Below are 19,716 nucleotides of genomic sequence, written 5' to 3'. Positions count from 1 at the left end.
ATAAAAACTGATGATGGTGGAAAAATACACCGAAACGTATTTTAATTGATAAATAGAGACAATAAATGACTGAAACCCAGGAATTAATTTTGATAAGATAATACTCAAATGAGCTCACTGCTTTTTTATCATGACGATTTTCCAATTTACTAATTGCAGCTGTAGAAACAATTAAACTTCCGGGATATTACTAATGTTATTAATATCACACTTGGAATCGTAGGCATTTAATTATAATTGTTGTCGGATCGTTTTGCTTAACACTAAAAACGAAGTAAAGAATCCCATAAACGTACAACTAATAGCATACAACACATATTTGTATCTAATGAGGCAGGAAACGATGATTTACTTTCAACACATCCATCACAGCTCTCCCTGATGGAATGTCGTCATAATCCAAGAACAGAACTATAATCATGACATAAAAAACAATGCTGATCTAATTAGTGCCATTGAAATAGACGAAAAAAAAATCTTCATAAGAATCGGCTTTAAGTTCACGGTCTCAGTATGGGAGCGCGAACCTATGGGTGGAAAGGTATATATGGGTCTGTGATTTTTGGTTAAAACATCATTTACATTTCACCAACGAGTAGTAGTCAAAAGCCTAGACCGACATGTTTTATAAATTGGTAAGTGCAGAAGTGCATACAACCGGGGAAAAGTAAATGCTTTATTATCGCGACATAGATACCGACGCTGATTTCTATTGCGGGTGGATTTACACCGGTTGACGCTGATTTATAGTGATTTTCGGTGTAACGTGTACATAGTCCAGTGATTTTTTTATTGTGAAAGTGATTTTGATGAGCATTTTTCCCAAATTTGCCAGATTTGCAACTTTATAGTAATTATTGAAGCTGTCCAACTCAAATCTTTCTCATTTCAGTTTTTATCCACACACATCATAAGATATTCTATTTTTTCTTTACAATTCTTCTAATAATTTATGGTCGATTTACATACAGCAAAATATATTTTCGTGTACATTTTTCCTTCTTTTTGATATGTTGGTCCTAATGACGCTAAGATTTTCTTTATTTATGTATTTGCTTTTATATCTCTAATATTTGCCTGATTTGCCTATGTGAAAAACTCAACTTAAGCAAGCAAAGATTGGGAAAATTAGTTCATTCATATAGAGGGCGGTTAAATTTCAAACTAATATAAATCAGCTCAGCAAATAAAGTAAATATTTGGATTTTCTGTTAAAGTAAAGTAAACAAAAAATTATATTCATAAAACATTCACACAATTTAAATCACTTAGAATCTTCACATAATTAACCCAAATGTGCCAAAAGTGAGTGTTCTTTTTTAAAACTTCTATTCGCTGAGTTCATCCATTTTTGCATTTCGAAGAATCCCTTTGCAAATCGCGAATAAATTTTTCCGATTTTAATAATAATTCATAAAATTATTTGTTAAATTACTGAATCCCTAAGGAAAATTGAACCTGTTTTGAATATATGAAGGACGTTAAATCAACAAAGATGAGTGGAATTCGAAAGTCTATTCACCTCTGTTTTAAAAAAATTGGAGTAAATTCGAATAAATTGAAATTTGCCATTAGTAATTGTTTAAGTAAAATCCACTAAACTAAGACGCAAAATAATAACGTATTTTTTCATGGTCAAAAGTCAGTCTATTAAACTTCTTATTTTCTTGAATAGGATAGATCTTAACATCTTTAGGTTAAAATTCAAAAATAACTCAGATTTGATCTAAAGGTGAAACAATGAAGTGGCAAAAAAGTAGTAAAACTAGGTTATTTCATTGTGATTTATAGAAGGTTTCAAACCTAAAAAAGAGTTATGTTAATAGATTTTGTTAAATAAAATTTTATATTCGAGTTTTGAGAAACTTGATATTGTTTCCAAATTCTTGTTTTATAAACGAGTTTTGAGAAAGTTAAAAATATATTTCGACATTTTTTAAAACGCCGTTAAATGAACAACAGTGATAAAATAATTTGGCAAAGTTTCTACAAGTCAAGCGTGTTTAAATGTCTTTTTTTACATTTTCACCTAAATGTTTCAATTATCTAACTGAAAAAAATAAAAATTTTTTGCAATGTTTGATGCAAAAAAATTACATTTGACTGGATAATCTTCCATAAAAAAAATGGGTGTTTTCAGAACAAAAGCTGGTTTATCAGATTACTTCCAAAGATGTCAATAAAAGAAAGTATTTTTGTATTCAAAAATGCAAAGAAAGGTATGTTTCTAGTATGTCATTCAGGATACTTCAGAAACTAAAACGCCTTTATTGGCAAATTTGTATATTAAAAAGTTCTGCTCAGCGGTGCCTATTTACGTAAAACATTTCTATTCTAAGAGAGGCAAAAATTTTAAGTTTTATATAAGTTATCTTAAATCTTATACAATTATTCTACTAATAAAAACATAAACAAACTATCTTCTAGTAGCGTCCTCAAATACAGCCAATGTTTTCATTATCCTCAAATCACTTCCAAATTTCCAAATTCCCCAGCTGTTAACGTTCCTTATTATAAAATATTTTTTATTAACTCCTTCGAACAAGACTTACATATTTATTCACAATGATTCACATCACATTCAGATCGTCAATTGAATTATCAATGTATCAGAATAATTTAGAATTACTGTCAAAATTCTCCCTTCAATTAAACACTTCTTCATGTCTTGTCTTCTTTCTATCTTCAGTTTCGTAAAATCCTCAATTTATATTCTCCACCGTGTGGCGTTGAGATGAAATATTTTCTATGTTAATTGACTCATCCAATGTACTCAAAAAATAAATGCCGAGTCTGCCAAAAAGTGCGCATTTTCACTTGGCTACATTCTCAATTTCTAACTTTATAACTGCACCGATAGTTAGGGTTCCACTTCAATTCGCACAACAACGCGCTGATCATCCATTCAAAATGTTCAAATTCCATTTTTGCCTTATCAGTTGTTGATTAATTTAACCATTATTAAATTATCTTTCACCAAATCCTCTACTTCTTCTACCTCTATTTCATGGCCATTGACGCTCGTTCTGCTAACTAGGCATCTCCCGCATTAAAAAGTGGCCTTTCGACAAATCCCAATGAAGTCAATCAAAAATGAAATTTAAAAAAAGTTTAATAAATTGGATTATGAAAGGTGAATCGAATTCATTATAGCATGTGGTAAACACTGCCGGCCGCACGCTGTTCATTATTGTCTGTATGTGAATCGAAAGTAAAAAGATCCTTAAAATCAACCGAGCGCAAAATGTATTAGGTAATAACAGACGTAACGGCTAGGAAGTCACGAGCAACATATAAAATATAGAGAGCAAAACATTAGTACACTACAATTATATCAGTTACAAATGCGGTATCGATTTATCTGGGGCATTTGACTGTTAGTTTGAAAGTTTTGCTCATTTTACCCGCCTAGTTAACCCAATTTTCCAGCGAGTTGCGGTCGTTGTTTCAACCTCTTCTCCAATCCATTACGTCAGTATTTCACCTAATGACGTCACATACTGATTTTAGCGCATAACACAGCTACTTAACAAAAAAATATTCGTTTCAAACTTGTTCAATGAGCTCCGCCAGCTCGCTGGTAATGGTGAATGGAAATGATGAAATTAACGGCGTCAGAAATGGATAATGTACAATTTACATTGATATGAATTACGCAAGATATTTTAGAAACGTACGTATCAAGTTTAAGGAAGACGAAGTTAAACTTTTTTCTGTTTTAAGGTAATTAATTATTTTATCAAGCCATCGAAGCAATCAGGAAGTAGTTCCATTAATTCTTCTTGCACCGGTCTGATGTTGTACCATCACATTTGATGCAACTACCACTTTGAGTAACTTCCTTAATTAGCATGGAAGAACAATTTCTCTTGTGTTGCAGCCATGACCAAGCAGCTGTTACAACGCAATTCAAACAATTTGTTCGTAATTCTTGTTTAATTTCAATCTTTTCAAAAAACGAATTGCTTTCAACTAGGGTGAAATTAGACTGACTGTTTTACTCTAATATTTATTTTTTCCATCTCAGAATAGTTTTGCCGTTGTCCCGGTTGTCCAATTACTTATCAATAAGGCAAATCGTATGCTTTTCATGGAATTTATCTATTTTTAATTCCCTATTTGCAGACATCGTCTTGGTTTATTTACTCGACTTGTGCTTTTTCAGCTTGGTCCGTACATTTTTCGGCTGAAGGATTTTTTAGATAAATAAGAGAACGCATTTTGTAGCATGGATATGACATCCATAAACTAGTTTCATAAACATTAATGGTATCAAATTGACTTCTGTTTCTGCCAGTTCAATTCCGAGATTTCGTCCACTAGTTYTAAGTAAGTTTAATTGCAAAAATRTTGSTTTGTAAAAATCACGTTTATTGAATTAAAAATCAACATTGTAAATAATACTTTTGACACCTTTTTCAAATCTGAAAAGTATTAACAAAAAAACAATTGTCGAAGTTCCATGATTTCRAAAGTTATAGAACGGTTTTTAAAAACTAATAGAAGAAATAAASGYAATGTAAATTTGGAAACATCCTATTTTCTGCAATGCCAAAAAGTTCAMCAGCCCTCTATGCAAGTCGCCTCGTTGTAAGTTGTAAAATACCATATTTATCACTCCTGAAGAATTGTCCAAAATATTTTATCTTTCGGCATTTTATGGTCGCTAAGAATGCCTTTGAATGTTTGTAGATTAATCTCGTTGTAACATGTTGGGTTCAAGCAATATAAATAATTCTTCTGTGAAGCCACATTTTGAATGCCTCCAATTGATACATCGTTGAGCTAATTGTAGCTATTGACTCTACTTTTATTTTGATGCGAAAGTATGATATCTTCTCCCATTCATTCTTAAGTATTTGATCGGAGTAAAAGTTGAATAACAAGGGTTATAGATGCAGCCCTATCTGGCTTCCCGTTGTATTTCAATTTTATTTGACTTCATCTTGGTTATTTTGTTTAGTGCCGTTTGATTGCTAGGATTATTTGTTTTTATTTGGAAAGTATATCATCTATCTCGGTGTCGCTGTCTTCCAGAACTACGATGAACAGGAAAATTGTCTATGCTATAGAAAATGCACGTATTAGTTCAGATTTAAAAATTCTTGGTTTTACTCCCTCATCAGATTTATCCTGCATACTAGAACTCAACTTGCAAACTGTGTATTTTGTAACTTACAAGTCTTTATAAGATTTCTAACTACTGCCCAAGAAAATATTTGTACACTTTCGTTCAAAAAAAAATTATGGAATCTACAGATTATTCCCAACTAAATATACTCTGGTTGCTCTGAATCTAAAATAATTTCAGAAAAAAGGTGTTCAGCAGCAGTAAAGATGCTAATAAAGTTGCAATTGTTAACATTGGTATCAATTCTGTTCAAATTTGCAAAACATTTTCAATGAGGCTCAACAATAAATGTTGAAATAACCCAAACTAACCGAATCAGAGCAACGTTCTTCTATTGAAAACTAATCTATTATTTCAATTATTATTATAAATAACAACTGAGGGAAAATATTGGTAAACTGAAATATACTGGGACACTGCAACGAATTTTTTTATATGAATCGTTTATTGTAGCTCCAACGCTTGGAAATTGATATGGTTCTTTGGGCGGTTGAAAAAAAAATTAAAAAGGCATTGGAATCGGTAAAAAATAACCCATGAAAAATTGTTTCCACAGACAATACGGTTCATGTTTATCCGCACAACAAGATCGTGCCAGATAGATAATTCAGTAATTCCCACGCAAACAACAATTTGCCAAAAATACGATGAATTATATATTCGCATAACAATGAAATAATCGAACGTGCGCCTAGTCAAACGCCCCTTTATGTGCGGATTTGAAACTCGATGTCAAGTATTTGCACAATGAATTATTAGGAAAATGTAGGCTTCAGATGGAGTTAATCCTCCAAATCTCCCGCCCTCGCAAACACACACTCCTAGATCTCAGGGCTTTAAAGCGTTAAGCCGCATAAACAAATGGACTATTCGTAAGATTGTTAAACAGGAAAGGTGGCACTTTTCGCAAACACATTAATTATTTAGTGGGACTAGTTTAATTTTAAAAACTTACCAGGTGGTTCTGGCTTGCTCGATGGGGCTTTCCCTTGCCCAATACTCCCGGCCGCAGTATCAGCAAGTTCAGTACGAACAACAGCCCCAGTATCAACAGCAGGCTCAGTACCAACAGCCTCAGTATCAGCAAGAAGCAAACGCAGGTCCAGCTGCAGCTCAGTACCCAGCGGGTGTGGATGCGCAATCGTGTCCCAACTACCCAGATTGTGCAAATCCTCTCCTGACTGTGCAAGCAGTTGCTAAGGCTTCTGATCCACGCTACCTAGTAAGAAGCAGTTTTTTTCATTGCTAGCCAACTACAAAGTTAGATAAAATATTGACAGCTTAAACAAAATTGTTCTTAAAAAACATACAGCATTTTATTTAAAATTAGAAAAGCAGATTTTCTCAATGTAGAACCTCTGATTTTGAGGTGCTGGTGCTTGTGCTAGTATAAGTTTTTATCCAGAAAATCTTAATCTGTATTCTGATTTGGAGTTCTGTTGCACAAAACCCATGCTTTAAATTAAATTTGTGGAATATGTAATAGAATCAAAGACTTATTAAACGTTTGGTGCACTTTAGTGCACAATTTTACATATACACAATGCTTTGTGCAAGACATGTGGCTCTATATATTTTATCTAAATACACCTTAATTTAAAGGAATGCCAATTGGCAAATTTGCGTAAATTGTTAAACCGTTTCGGGAACATTGCAATATGTGAAATGTATCGCAATTTTACAGCGAAATAAAAATAACATGTACCAAGTAGCTTAAACTATTATCAGTAGAGCATGATAGTTTCACACGAACATTACATAATATCTTCAGGTTAACCATGAAAGAACAATGATACATGTAGGACAAGAAAACCGCTTAACTCAAGCAGATAAACTAATTTTTTTTTCAGTCACTAATTTCAGCTTTTTTGGCCATCCGCCGACCAACTTCTTTAATAATTTTCGTTTATCTGTTGAAATGCTGTGGTTAAAGCTTTTGTGCAGCAATTATGTTGAGTATTTGGGTAATGAAACCATTGTAAAAATGTAACATTTTTTGTTAGTTTTTCACTCGAGCCCAAACAACTGAAAATTGCTTTTCAGGTGGATAATGCGCCACAAGCTCCGCCCAGAGCAGAAAGTCAATACTCTCCAGATATCCAGCAAAAGCTAGACCGTGGAGAATATATTGGAGATGGAGACTATCATGGAGAAGGTTTGGATGACGCGCTAGCTCCACAAGTTGCAGGTAATACATAAATAAAATGAATGAACAGTTGAAAAGTAAAAGGGAACCAGAAGGAATTGTTCGGTGTTGTTATACCTAATATCATTAATAATACGTTTTGTATCTTAATTAATATGTCCTTTCAAATATCAGCGCAAAATGTTCAGCATTGCGTTAAGATTGCAACATCAAGGGCAATAGACTGCGTATGCTAAGATTGTAATGATTTACTTACTAATGGTTTTTTAGAATACTTTGAAAGTGAAACTCTATGACTCAACGAATTTCTGATAATTGCTATATTATTTTTAAAAAAAGCTCAATCAATATTGTACAAACTCTGAAAAACTTATTGCCATTTGAAATATTCAAACAAATAAGAAAATATGCACCAACAACGATTAAAGGCAAGGTTTTAGAAAAACGACATGGTGGCCATTACACTATTTGCCTTCGAGATCAAATTCACATGAAATATGCAGAAAATAATTGCGGTATTCTGAAACAGCAGCAAGAAGCAAAACCACTTTCGTTTATGGAAGGCCGATATTTTCTTGGAATACTCTTCTGAATGGAATTTGCCTGTATCGAAATCGTTTTTAGATAGTTTGTTGTCGTATTTATTTCAAAAACTTTAAAACTCCATTAAACGTGTTGACGACTTTACAGCTTTAAACGGCACAGAAACCAATTTTATCAAATATTTAATTATTCGTTTAAATTAGCTGTAATATTTATGAACCATTTCTGAATCAGAAAACTTCTTGCAAGATCTATTTTACATTATTTCTTGAACGATTTATCTTAAACAATCACTTAGTGGACGACGAAAATATATAGTTTTTTCTCCATTAAGAGCAATTTACAAATTCTTAGTTTTATGTTTATTAGTAAAATATTTTTTGTGCGCTTTTTAGAGATATTTTCCAATTAAATGTGAATAAGGTGTAGAATTTTAGATCGGGAGTTTTGTTTATTGTTTATTCCAAATCTTGAACAGAACGCTGCCTGTTAGGTTGTGTAAATCAACCTAATTTGATTGCCACCCTGTATATTTAAGTTTCACACAATTTTGTTTATGGTCTCATAGATGTTGAGAAAAATTTCATGATGTTTGCAACTTAGCAGACAAAACTTTTCGAGATATCGAGTCTCAAACATTTACTGTTTGAGTTGTGTTTTTGAGAAAAGTAAACTGATTTTTGCTTGTTTTTCGATAAGTAACTTTATAAAATAATCCTAATATAGAACATTATTGGCCGTGGAATAAAAACAGTTCAAAGTGATTACTGAAGAAGTCATTGGAAAAGTAATAAATTTTATGAGTGCGTTGGACATAGAAAGTAAAAAATATATTTTAAGTTCAACCCTCTTTCAAAATTAATCAAACAATTCGATTGACGAAGACGTCGGGATTCTAAAAATGGCATGTATGGATTTCCGAAAAATTTGATCAAACTGAGAATTCACTTCAGAGTGAAATTGACTCTCGGGCGGGGAAGCAAAATAGAAAATGAGATAAAAAACCCCTTTTTGTCACATTTTTTATTATAGCATTGGTAAGTGTGTTTATTGTAATTGCATATATGTTTTTACTTCGATTACATATTGCATACATTGTTAGTTAACTCAAATTAAATTTTTCTTCTTACAACGTTTTGTATACATACACATTTCGCCCAATTTTATGTTTAAAAATATAAGAGATATATAATATAAGAGAAAAATTACCGAATGCAAAATGCAACTAACAGCAATTTAAAAAACTCTTTTAATGCCGAGCTTCGCAAGCTCGTCATGTTTAATTAAAAAGATCTAGTTGAGTAATTTGTGTAGAAACTATTCGTTTTAATGCCGTATAACAATTATCAATGAAATTTTCTTTCCAGACAACTCTCATTAAAGGGCACACTTTAAACCACAGCTTTTCACTCAAACCGTTTAAATGAATAATAACTACATCAGCAAATGTTTCAGCTAACGCCCGTTACATTGGTCAGCAATCGGCATCTCCTCAATATTCCCGGCCATCTTCAAGCGCTGCTCAATATTCTGCACAGCCATCGGCTGGTTCTGTCCAATATCCAGCTCAGCAAGCCGCATCTCAGTATTCAGCGCAACCCGGTGCTGTCCAGTACACAGCTCAACGTGCTGCTTCTCAATATATCACTCAGCCATCTGCTGTTCAGTATCCAGCTCAACAAGCTGCTTCTCAGTACACTACGCAAGCCCAGGGTGCTCAATATGGGGCTCAAAGAGCGGCTTCTCAATACATCTCTACACCTCAATACATCACAGCTCCTCAAAGTGTACGTGCTTCTCAGTACTACCAGCGGCCATCCGCAAGCGGTTCCCAACATTCTCAGGCTTCGCTGTATACTCCTCAGTACCTCCAGCAACCGGCTCCAGTTCATGAAAGCAGATCTTACAGCCCAGTTGCTAATTCTTTGGCTGCTGGTTCGGAACCAGTTCCTGCTGTACAGTTGCCCGCAGGGGTTGATGCCAATGTGTGCCCCAACTACCCTTTCTGCCACTCTTAGGTTGCAAATAAATTTATAAATTCGAATTAATTGTGAATATTTATTGTATAAATTAGAGATTATATTGTTTGATATAAAATGCTTTGATTTATTAAATCAAATAATAGAAGCCAACTAGGAAAACTTGAAACATTAACTTTTTCGTTTTAATATTCGATGTATTTCAACTTGGTCTTAGACTTAGTGGGGATATATAAGAAGAAACACTTTCAGAAAATTAATTTTAAATTTATTAGTGATAAAACTAAAGAAAAAAACGTAAAAAAATAAATAGGCATATAAATATAGTGACAATTGAAAAAAATTGAGAGCCAAACATGATAAAGTCATACAATGGTAGAAGCGCAGTAGCAGACAAATTTGTTAGAGTTGAAAACTGGGAAGCTTGCTAAAAAACGCATTTCATAAACGAGGGATTATTAGTTCCGTATCAATGCCGAAGGTCTTCCTTGATTAATCAAGGTAGGTAATAATAAACGGAATTAAGAAAAAAATTACATTTCATATGTTTTTATTTTATAGAACGTTGTGTAAATAAAACATTTATTTCAAATTGAAGCATACTAGAAAATACCTTTGCGCTAGAAAGTGGAAATTTATCAAATAATTAATTATTTAACCTCCTTCTAAGAAAAACGAAATGTTTCTAGAAGCAAGAGTATTGTCAAATTAAAACCTCAAGAAAAATATGTTGTGTTCGATGTTCAATTATAGTAGTACCCGCATGTTTGATAAGTTGCAAAGTTTACGCAGAACACTTTTGCGATTTTTCTGGGTTCACTAAAACTATTCCGACCGGCTTCCGATATATTCCAAATGTAAAAGTCCGAAATTAAAAAAATTTATTGTCAGCACAGCTATTTATTTCACGCAAAGAGATTAATAAAAATTGGCGCAGGAAAAGCGACATAATATTTCTGGGAGACTGTGCTACAATTACTAGTATTGTTCCAAAGTCTTCTATACGTAAAATAAAATAATTTGCGTTCAAATAAAAAAAGTTTCTGAAATTATAATCAACTCCTACTAGCTAACCGCATTTTCTAAAACAATGACCGATTATGGAAAACATGACAATCTAAAAAATGAATGCGAACGTGAAAGGTGCAACACCTTTTCCACACCCTTGGGCGACGCACAAAAGACATAACTGAGCTCAAACTTGCTTTATCATATTTTTTTTTATTTATTCCCTTTTTATTTGAATAAAATTAATTTAACTTTGAAGGATGTTTGTTCGACGACCACCTTTATTAATGCAAAAGAGTAATAATTGAAATCCACCAAATCGCGTACAATTGAAAAACGATTTAGTTACCATTTTTCAGTAAAAAAATATGAGTTTAAAATTTTATATCCATGTCTCCGCAACATTTTACTTCAAAATATTCGTATACAGTGTTTACAATTAAACATAATTCAGTTGCAATAATTGTGAAAGTATTTAAATATAAAAATCTGCTTTTTCATATTTGAGGTTTTGATAAAATTAAATAAACCGAATCTAATATATTTAAAAATGTTAACGCTTTTTCTCTGGCGGTGCAAAATGTGTATTAATGTAATTAAACAGGCAATAGGTACTACAACCAAACTTCAATTGAAGTTTAAAAACAGATCTATTGCGAGATAAATAATAACTTATTAGTTTTTATATATTATAGTCTCAACTTCTAAATTATTAATTCTACTTTCAGACAAAATCTAATGCAGACTCGAACAGCAATGAGACAAAAAATTGAATCCAATGAAAAAGTTGAATTCTATGTAAAATTCAAAAATAGTTACTGATTTGTTGAAAATAATATTGAGATGTATTGATGATAATATGAATAGATAGATGTATATATTGTAGTATTATATATATTGTAGTATTGCGAGGGGACCCGATGGGGCCTAAAGGCCCCTTTCGCCAAATATTGAGATACTTTTTTGGAAAAATATAGTGAGTAAAGCAATCATATCTAAAAATGTGCTGAAAAAATCATCTGATCATATAATTTTTTTCTTGGGAAAATAATGTTGTTTCTTCCAAAAAGATAAAATTTGGGTTTTTAACTTTCCGGGACGATTGGAAATTTGGACTATAAACTCAGACTAATGTATTTGGATATAAATTACATAATAAGTAATGTGAGATGTTTGGAAGTAAAACCCTGGCAAAATAGCAGCCAGGAAAGTAGATATAAAAACTAATAAAAAAATAATATAATAGTGGTTAAATATATTTTTGATGTGGTAAAATATTCCAAAAATAAATGAAATCTACACCATTGAAAATGATCAATATTCCATACCATATATTAACTGAAAGACCATGGTTGCATGCAATACTTCACCGATAGAAAACCATTCAAGTCTGCCAAGGTTTCACACTCCATTGCCACCATTAGAATATTCATTTCATTTCCAAACTGGAATAAAACTATCGGTCTATAGGCAATTCAGAAAAAAATCTAATTTGGAATTCTTGTGTTAGGTGAGGCAGTATTACTTGGATTTTATGTGTTTATGCGTTACCCATGGGCGTAGAAACAGGAGGATATGGTAAAAACTATGTAGGATTTCATCCGGATGGAAGCTACTTGTTTTAAATTTTAATGCGGATCTACTTGCTTTTGAATGGTTCTTTGGTGTAACAGATTAATCTTCAAACAATTTTAGAATATTTTTTCAGATCAGATTCAGAATCTACTGAAAAATAAACGAAGACGTTTCAATCAAAAAAGCAGATGATTTTATATTGCATACACAACTAAAAAAAATAGTCCTTGGATGTTGATGAAAAATGGTCATAAATATAAAACAAGAAAAATAAAAATAAAACAAAAAAATTTTCTTCGCGTCAAGAATAAAAAACTCCAAATAACATCATATTTTAAAGTGCACTTTTATTGTATTCAACGCAATTGGATTAATATCCACAGAATCCATCTAAATTTTAACACAAAACTACACAAAAACAGAGGTTAATAAGTGTAAAGTTGAAAACAACAAATGATTCAAAAATCAACGAACAGTAAAGTTAAACGAAAGCAGTTGGACGAAAAAACTGTTATTCAAAAGTCTAACCAAAGCGACTAATTATCTGGCACAAAATTTCAAAACCCGACTGGGCCCTATTGAGTTTTTGTTCTAACAGAAATCAAACACATAATTGCATCATACTTACGACGCAATTTGCCTAATCGCACTTACAATCAATCTGATAAATAAACAAATTATAATAAAGAAAAGTTTTAAGCGCCCAATTATCGACCGATGGCGGATATTAAATATCACAGAAACTAAATACTATATAAATACAAAAACACCTACAAAACTAAGGTTCGCCAATATAATTGGCAACCCCTCTTACTAGCGAACCATGACAATCTCACGTGGGAATGGCAATAACATAAAAAATGTCACCACTATTACCATGTTACCTTTATACAGGGTGTGGTTCTGATATAAATAAACTATTTTCCACCCAGAGAACACTTGTTGTCGACCTATTTAGCAACATGTTTGTAAAACTGGTAAGTATAGTGTATTCAACATCAATTTTCTTGTGCATTTTCTCAACGTATTCCTCTAGTGCTGAAATGTTGTAGTGATTTTTTTTTGGACAGTGACCTATGCAACTTATGGATTTTAAATAGTGATTTTTTCATTGGTAATAGTGAATCTGTGGTGAAACACGACAAGTCTAGAAGATTATTTGATGATGTTTCGTGATTCTGAGTGATTTTCAGTCGGTTTGTGCCAAAAGTATAATGTAAATTAAAAATCAGTTCGCCAATATAATGAAACTAATTCAGATTAAATTTTAAAAGTACTTGCTGAAGACTCAAAAATGCCTATGGAAGGTATTTCATGAAATACAAACTAATAAAGCTATTTAAAATTGAGTTTATTATAGAACCAAAAATATATTTTCACAAATTTGGGAATTACGATGCGAGAAAAAAAACTGAACCGAAATAAATAATAGTAACGGTTACCTCAAAGGTTTGAAGAATAAATTTCTATCCTGCGAATTAATTCGGTTGGATCTTCGAAAAAAAAGTTTGACTAAATGTTTATATTTATGGCACCTGATTATATCGTATATATTATCTCAATATCGTATATTGCAAAGAATGAGCATACAAATTAAAAGAAAATTGAAGAAGAAAACGGACCTACGTCCAAATGAAATGGTTTTTGAGAAAGTGAAACATGTATGTTGTTCATGCAATTTTCTTAGAAATTAACCAATCAACATTTTTTTTTCATTAGCAACTTGTACCTATCGAATAATTAATTGACCAAAGTATTTATATTTCTGATATGTTTTTGACCAAAAATAGTAGAAACAAGATTGTATAAAATGCCAGTAAAGCGAATTTGCAAAGCAAATCGTGATTTTAACATTTGTGTCAAAAGCCGCGGTTTACAATTAATATTCCGAATTGACCTATAACATGTTTTTTAAGAAAACAGCACTAACATTTCTATAGTTTTTTTGGAATAACAATAGAAAACTTGGAAGGAGAATTGAATGTTTTAATTATTGACCAATGGTTGGTCCTGACAAAAAAATGTCCATTGTCAGACGCTTGATCACTTGTTTCCTAACGGATTTATTGAATACGATTTTTCTTTGGTAAAATGTTTCCAGATTAATTAAAAAAGATCGTACAATATAATACCTTACAAAAATCTAGCGACGTTAGATCCGGTAAACAACAGGGTCTATCGGTAAAACCGTATCAACCGATTCGATTAATACCGAATATATCCACGAAAGCGGGCAAATGCAGAAAAATATTCAAAACAATATCTAACTATTTTTTATGGTTTTTTAGGTGACGTTAGCTCTTTGCCTTACCTCAGCTTGGGCAGTCTACAACGGCCCATTGGCTGGTGGGCTTCCAGCTGACCTTTATCCTGCTGGTGTTTCCCCACAAGCTTGCCCCAACTTCCCCAATTGTGCCAATCCAGCTGTAGCCGTCAGCTCCGGCGCTCCTCAAAACAACTGGGGTGCGCCTCAACCACAACCCGCATGGAATCAGGCTCCTCAACCCCAATGGAACGCTCCTCAACCTCAATGGAACGCGCCTCAACCTCAATGGAACAACTATAATCCCCAACCTGTTCCTCAATGGAACCCATCCGGCCAAAACGCTTTGGACAAAGGTGGATACACTGGGGATGGGGATTATCACGGTGAAGGATTGGCGGAAGCTCTGGCACCGGGCTATGAAAATGCTGGAGGATGGAACAAGTGGAATAATGGTAAATGGAGTGTTAATTCGTTTTGCAGTTGACGCTAATATTACATTAGCTTTCCGAACGCAGAAATAATGTTTTATGCACAAAATCTTTGCAGTGGACATTTCACCTAAAAAAATGTTTTCTTCCAGATAACCAAGCTCCCGCTTGGAACCAGGCTCCCGCATGGAACGCAGGCCCTCCAGCTGGTCTTCCCAATGGAGCAGGTGCTCGTATTCCTGCTGGAGTTGATCCCAATGCTTGTCCAAACTATCCCTTCTGCGGTGGCCATTAAAACATCAAAATTCTTAGTATTGTGATGATTTAAGTGCAAGCACCAGCTGACAACATGTTGCAAAAATGCTCGAGTATATTTAAGAACAAAATATGAAATGTTCTGCGTCGATTGTTGCCTTCTATGCTATATCTTCTATTTTCTTGCTTTCGTCTATTACTTCCTATAAGATCTCCGGCTTACATCTAAGTCTTCTGCAGGCTGCGAACGACGCATATCTTAAATCCTAATCCCTGTAGTTCATGAATTGCCAAACTAAGTAATTTTTTAATAGATTGTAAGCAATATACGCGGCGTTGTATTGTAATAAGTGCGAGTGTAGCAAATTGTGAATAAAGGCTATTTATTTTAAATCCTACGAATGTAGTGCATTTATTTACACCTGATAATTTATTCAATTAACAACTTTTCACGGCGCGCATATAAGGAAAAGCAGAAAAGTGAACCACTACGTAACAATTTATTGAACAAAAATAGGTGAGGCCTAAAGAAAATATTGCCCTGTTTCAAGGCTAAGGTTAGTGTTACATTGTCACAAAGCAAAATAGTTTCTTAATTGGAGATTTTATTACTGGTTCGTGTGCAAGTAAGGCACTTACGCAATATTGCGGATACATAACGCTTGACCAAAGACAAAGAATTATTGACTCGATGCATTTACATATTTCCGCCCGGTGGGAATATATCTAGTTTATTGGTGTTGATTTCCATAATTGTTGGCGTGAAAGGTTACGGAAACAAATCATTGAGAGAATGTTAGGCTTTTGGCCCCTAGACAACATTGCAGGATAGTGGGAAATGTAGCCGATAAACTAATGTATGACACTTATGTATCTGATTCAATTTAGAAAGAAATGAGGGGAACAGGAAATGGAATTTGGCGATTTTCCATAAAAATCCTTGTTTTCTATAACTACCTTTATTCAAGATATCATTTTTACTCTATAGTTGACTTAGTAATTTTAGTATAAGTTATGGGTATAAAATTGGAATGGCTGCAACATTATACAAAATATAATAAAAACATAAATGCATAGCTATACCTAATTCACAAGGGCTCAGCAAGGACTTATTAAACAAATATAAAGAGCTTTAAGTGTTTAACTGGCTACTTATAAAAGATAATGATTTCATACCTTAAGGTACTAAATTAACCTGACATTACTAGTTTAACAAACTCTTCATAGTTCACATTGCCCTGTGAATCTTCCTGGCCTTGCAGCAATTCTCCAACCTTTTTAAAAACAATATGCTTCATATAAAATAACACAAAAGAACTGCATAAATAAACTATCACCACCTTTTATAGAGGAAAATATGAATGTTACATTCATGGGTGTAGTTTTAGGAAAAATATATCACTATGTCCAAAGAGACTGTTAGTAAAAATGAATTAACTGAATCAGTGGTTAGCATTTCCACGTAATAAAGTTAACACGGTATATTGCATGTGTTATTATTGAAACGCAAACATTTAGAGAGTTAAATATGGGAAATATAAAGGGTTCTTACCTCATCGTCTGTTAGCTTTTCTCCCAAAGTGGTGAGTAGATGCCGTAATTCCGCAGCGCTTATATAACCATTGCCATCCTTGTCAAAATGGCGAAGACCTTCAATAAAATCTTCTGCGGTGTCGGCGCTTCTCGTTTTTGAGATTTGCTGCAAACAAACATTAAAAGGTAAAAAATTATTATTTCATATAAAGATAATATTAAAGTTATTACCAACTACACATTAAGTGGATAAAATCTGACAGAATAAGTTAATATGCTGCAATTTCGAGAGTTAAGATAATTGGCCATCTATTTGAAAATGTTGTTGCTTATAAAAAGTGGTAATTATTAGATATCTATAAAAAAACGTTGAACATTTTGTTGATTGGGTTCTTCAAACTTCAAGAGAAAATCCTAATTGTTTAATGGCACCCCTTAAATTATTTGAATTATATTCATTAAACTTTCGAAACTGCTTTGTATTAGTTGTTGTAAACTTTCTGCAACTTACTACAAAAATCAGTAGAGTGCATTTTAACAAAGAAATAGAAGCAAGAATGGCAAAACTGCAGTTATTCGAACCGTCTATTACCGTAACATAACACCCCAATTAAGAGTAAAAATAGCAGTGCAGCATGCTGCAACTGCTAAAAGCATCCACTCATCTTCCCGAATTTAGGATTTAACGTTGATAAACAAATTAAAAATTGACGTCTATTTTTACAAGAGCTAATTAATTATAAGCTTGACTAATTCGGACAATTAAAAAATAAAATGCCACTTAGCTAAGGTGTGAGAGATAAGACTGGCGGAGATTAAACGAGTGACTCAAGCTTAGCGAGGATATAATGTTGAAATTCGCTTAAAAAAGGAAAATAATCCAGAAATTCCATTCTTATCGCAAATAGAAGGAATGTACTTATAAGACTTCAGCGCTCAGCCTTGAGACATTTACGGATCTGATGATGATTCAATTCCCTAAATAACTTCAGAAATAAATGTTTCAGTTACCTGGTAGATGGGCAGGAATACTTCAAATGAAACTCTCTCATCAGGTTTGTACTGATGGGTGTACTTCTTCACATCGGATTCTGTGGGGTTCTGCCCAAGAGCCCTGAGGGCGTCGCCAATTTGGGCAACATGGATTTTGCCATCACCTCGATTGTCGAACAACTGAAACGCTTCTTGGAACTCTAAAACAACAAAAAATTACTGAAAATGTGCAATAAACAATGTATTTCGTAACAACCTTCCACTGAAGTTAAAGTGAGTTTTGTAGGGGGCTCATACAAATACATGTTTAATGTTATCGCCGCAGAATTTCACTCGCAACTGTTTAACGAGAGCATATTTCAAGAAAACATCTGTCTCACCTGGTTTAGCAAGACTGCCAGTGAAGAAATCTTACCATATTAGGTATAAATTACGTTTCTGTTTTCCACTTTGCTAAATATTTATACTGGACTTTATTCCCAGTGTCTTGACCCGTGAAGTTTTTTAAATCAGTGTATCTGCGTCGGTAATTTTGAGCATACAAAACTCTAATAACACAAAAGGTGACTAAAAACTTTGAGCTCAAATCCACTGATTTCATCAACAAAAAAAGAAAAATAAAAAGTTGAAATTCAAGACATACAGAATGACTCACAAAGGAGGGGCGATTTAACCTAGTTTTTTTCACTTACCGGCCATCTGATCTTCAGTGTAATTCGCCTGCAAAAGTAGAACATAATTAACAGTTAAGTACGTAACTGCTCGTATTAATTTAAATGAAATTATTTGCTTTATAAGGAAATTCTTACCATATTAATGTGTATCCGCTCAGGAACTCAAACAAATAACAAATGTCAAGTGAAACGTTGAGTGTTGACACTCACGACACGACGTCACACCTTTGGTCGTTTGATTAACTAATACCGGGAAATTTGAATATTCGTTCGTGTAAATTTGAGATTTTATCGTCCAAAATCAATCAAAATAGTGATTGTCAAGGGATTAACACAATTTTAAAGATGTAATGCTTTCCAACTCAAGTAGTCAAAGTGGAGCGATATTTATTGCCATTTATTGTACTTTATATTTTGTGAGTGAAGTCTCAAAAAATTAAAAACAAATAATTTTAGGACATTTTTGTCAAATCGCTTTATATAAAAGACCGTTGCAAGTTTGTAAGTTCCGGTTTTTTAGTGCTGGAGTTGCTTAAGAGGCTGTAGTGTTTTCTAATTTATATCTCATTAATTTAAATTGGTCTCTTAGACCAATTCAAAACGTGCATTATTCACAAGCTAAAGAAAAACATTTTGTAGCAGTTTTGCAGTTCGCAGAGTCGCCATCCATATTCAAGAATCTATTTTTTAGTGCAGTTTGATTTATAATTAAATCTACTATAATCTTATAACTAATAAATATATTTATTTAGCATACATGTATGTATGTATGTATAGTGTCGATTCAATGTTTAATTTGAAATCGGCTTAAATACCTATTCAACAGAAYTGTTTCATTTCAGTCACTTTTCGACAAAAAAGAGCCCAAACATATATTTGTCTCGGATTCTCAATTTTTCTCTTAATCAGATCCTAAATAATTGCKGAAAYCATGTACACTTTTAATAATTTATGATTTYATTTCAAATTTCAATTTTTCCCTCTTCAAACAGTTTCGTAGAATTTACGAACTATTAAAAAAGGATCTGTGAATCCGACTTATGCATCAAATGTATTTAATAATGCAGGATTTATTTTGAAGATTATTAGTTAGATTAGTTCGTTTACAAAGGACAAAGGACGGTTTACCTGCATTTATATGCTGCGAAAATGGAGCAATGTTTGCGAATAATGCTTAGATAATCT

The 19,716-nt window shown here is 32.9% G+C and overlaps 3 protein-coding genes across 3 annotated transcripts; 2 read left to right on the top strand and 1 right to left on the bottom strand.

The window, feature by feature from the left end:
- Positions 1-516: 516 nt before the first annotated feature.
- On the top strand, positions 517-9,974 carry LOC109545199 (RNA polymerase II degradation factor 1). Its single transcript, XM_019915743.2, has 4 exons — positions 517-635; positions 6,090-6,353; positions 7,175-7,319; positions 9,276-9,974. Exons 1-4 carry the CDS (start codon positions 621-623, stop codon positions 9,836-9,838), a joined length of 987 nt encoding a protein of 328 aa, XP_019771302.2. The 5' UTR covers positions 517-620; the 3' UTR covers positions 9,839-9,974.
- A 3,282-nt stretch (positions 9,975-13,256) lies between these two features.
- LOC109545162 (transcription elongation factor spt5) lies at positions 13,257-15,729 on the top strand. Its single transcript, XM_048667817.1, has 3 exons — positions 13,257-13,359; positions 14,671-15,100; positions 15,229-15,729. The coding sequence occupies exons 1-3, from the start codon at positions 13,345-13,347 to the stop codon at positions 15,369-15,371; spliced, it is 588 nt and encodes a 195-aa protein (XP_048523774.1). The 5' UTR covers positions 13,257-13,344; the 3' UTR covers positions 15,372-15,729.
- Positions 15,730-16,274: 545 nt separating this feature from the next.
- LOC109538852 (myosin-2 essential light chain) lies at positions 16,275-18,954 on the bottom strand (the record flags this gene model as incomplete). Its single annotated transcript, XM_019906269.2, is given in 5 exon segments — positions 16,275-16,605; positions 16,884-17,030; positions 17,876-18,057; positions 18,550-18,577; positions 18,667-18,954. Coding segments are annotated over 5 exon segments (444 nt in total). The 3' UTR covers positions 16,275-16,521.
- Positions 18,955-19,716: the final 762 nt, after the last annotated feature.

Source organism: Dendroctonus ponderosae, unplaced genomic scaffold, assembly GCF_020466585.1.
Source record: "Dendroctonus ponderosae isolate FM_Combo_2020 unplaced genomic scaffold, Dpon_F_20191213v2 Dpon_F_20191213_6, whole genome shotgun sequence".
NCBI classification, from domain to species: domain Eukaryota; kingdom Metazoa; phylum Arthropoda; class Insecta; order Coleoptera; family Curculionidae; genus Dendroctonus; species Dendroctonus ponderosae.
Note: the sequence above shows the minus strand (reverse complement) of the source record. Positions and strands in the feature narration are given on the sequence as shown.

Coding starts and splice junctions, on each gene's coding strand:
- LOC109545199 (XM_019915743.2), top strand. Junction 6,354..7,174: donor CTTCTGATCCACGCTACCTA/GTAAGAAGCAGT, acceptor ATTGCTTTTCAG/GTGGATAATGCGCCACAAGC. Junction 7,320..9,275: donor GCTAGCTCCACAAGTTGCAG/GTAATACATAAA, acceptor CAAATGTTTCAG/CTAACGCCCGTTACATTGGT.
- LOC109545162 (XM_048667817.1), top strand. Junction 15,101..15,228: donor ATGGAACAAGTGGAATAATG/GTAAATGGAGTG, acceptor GTTTTCTTCCAG/ATAACCAAGCTCCCGCTTGG.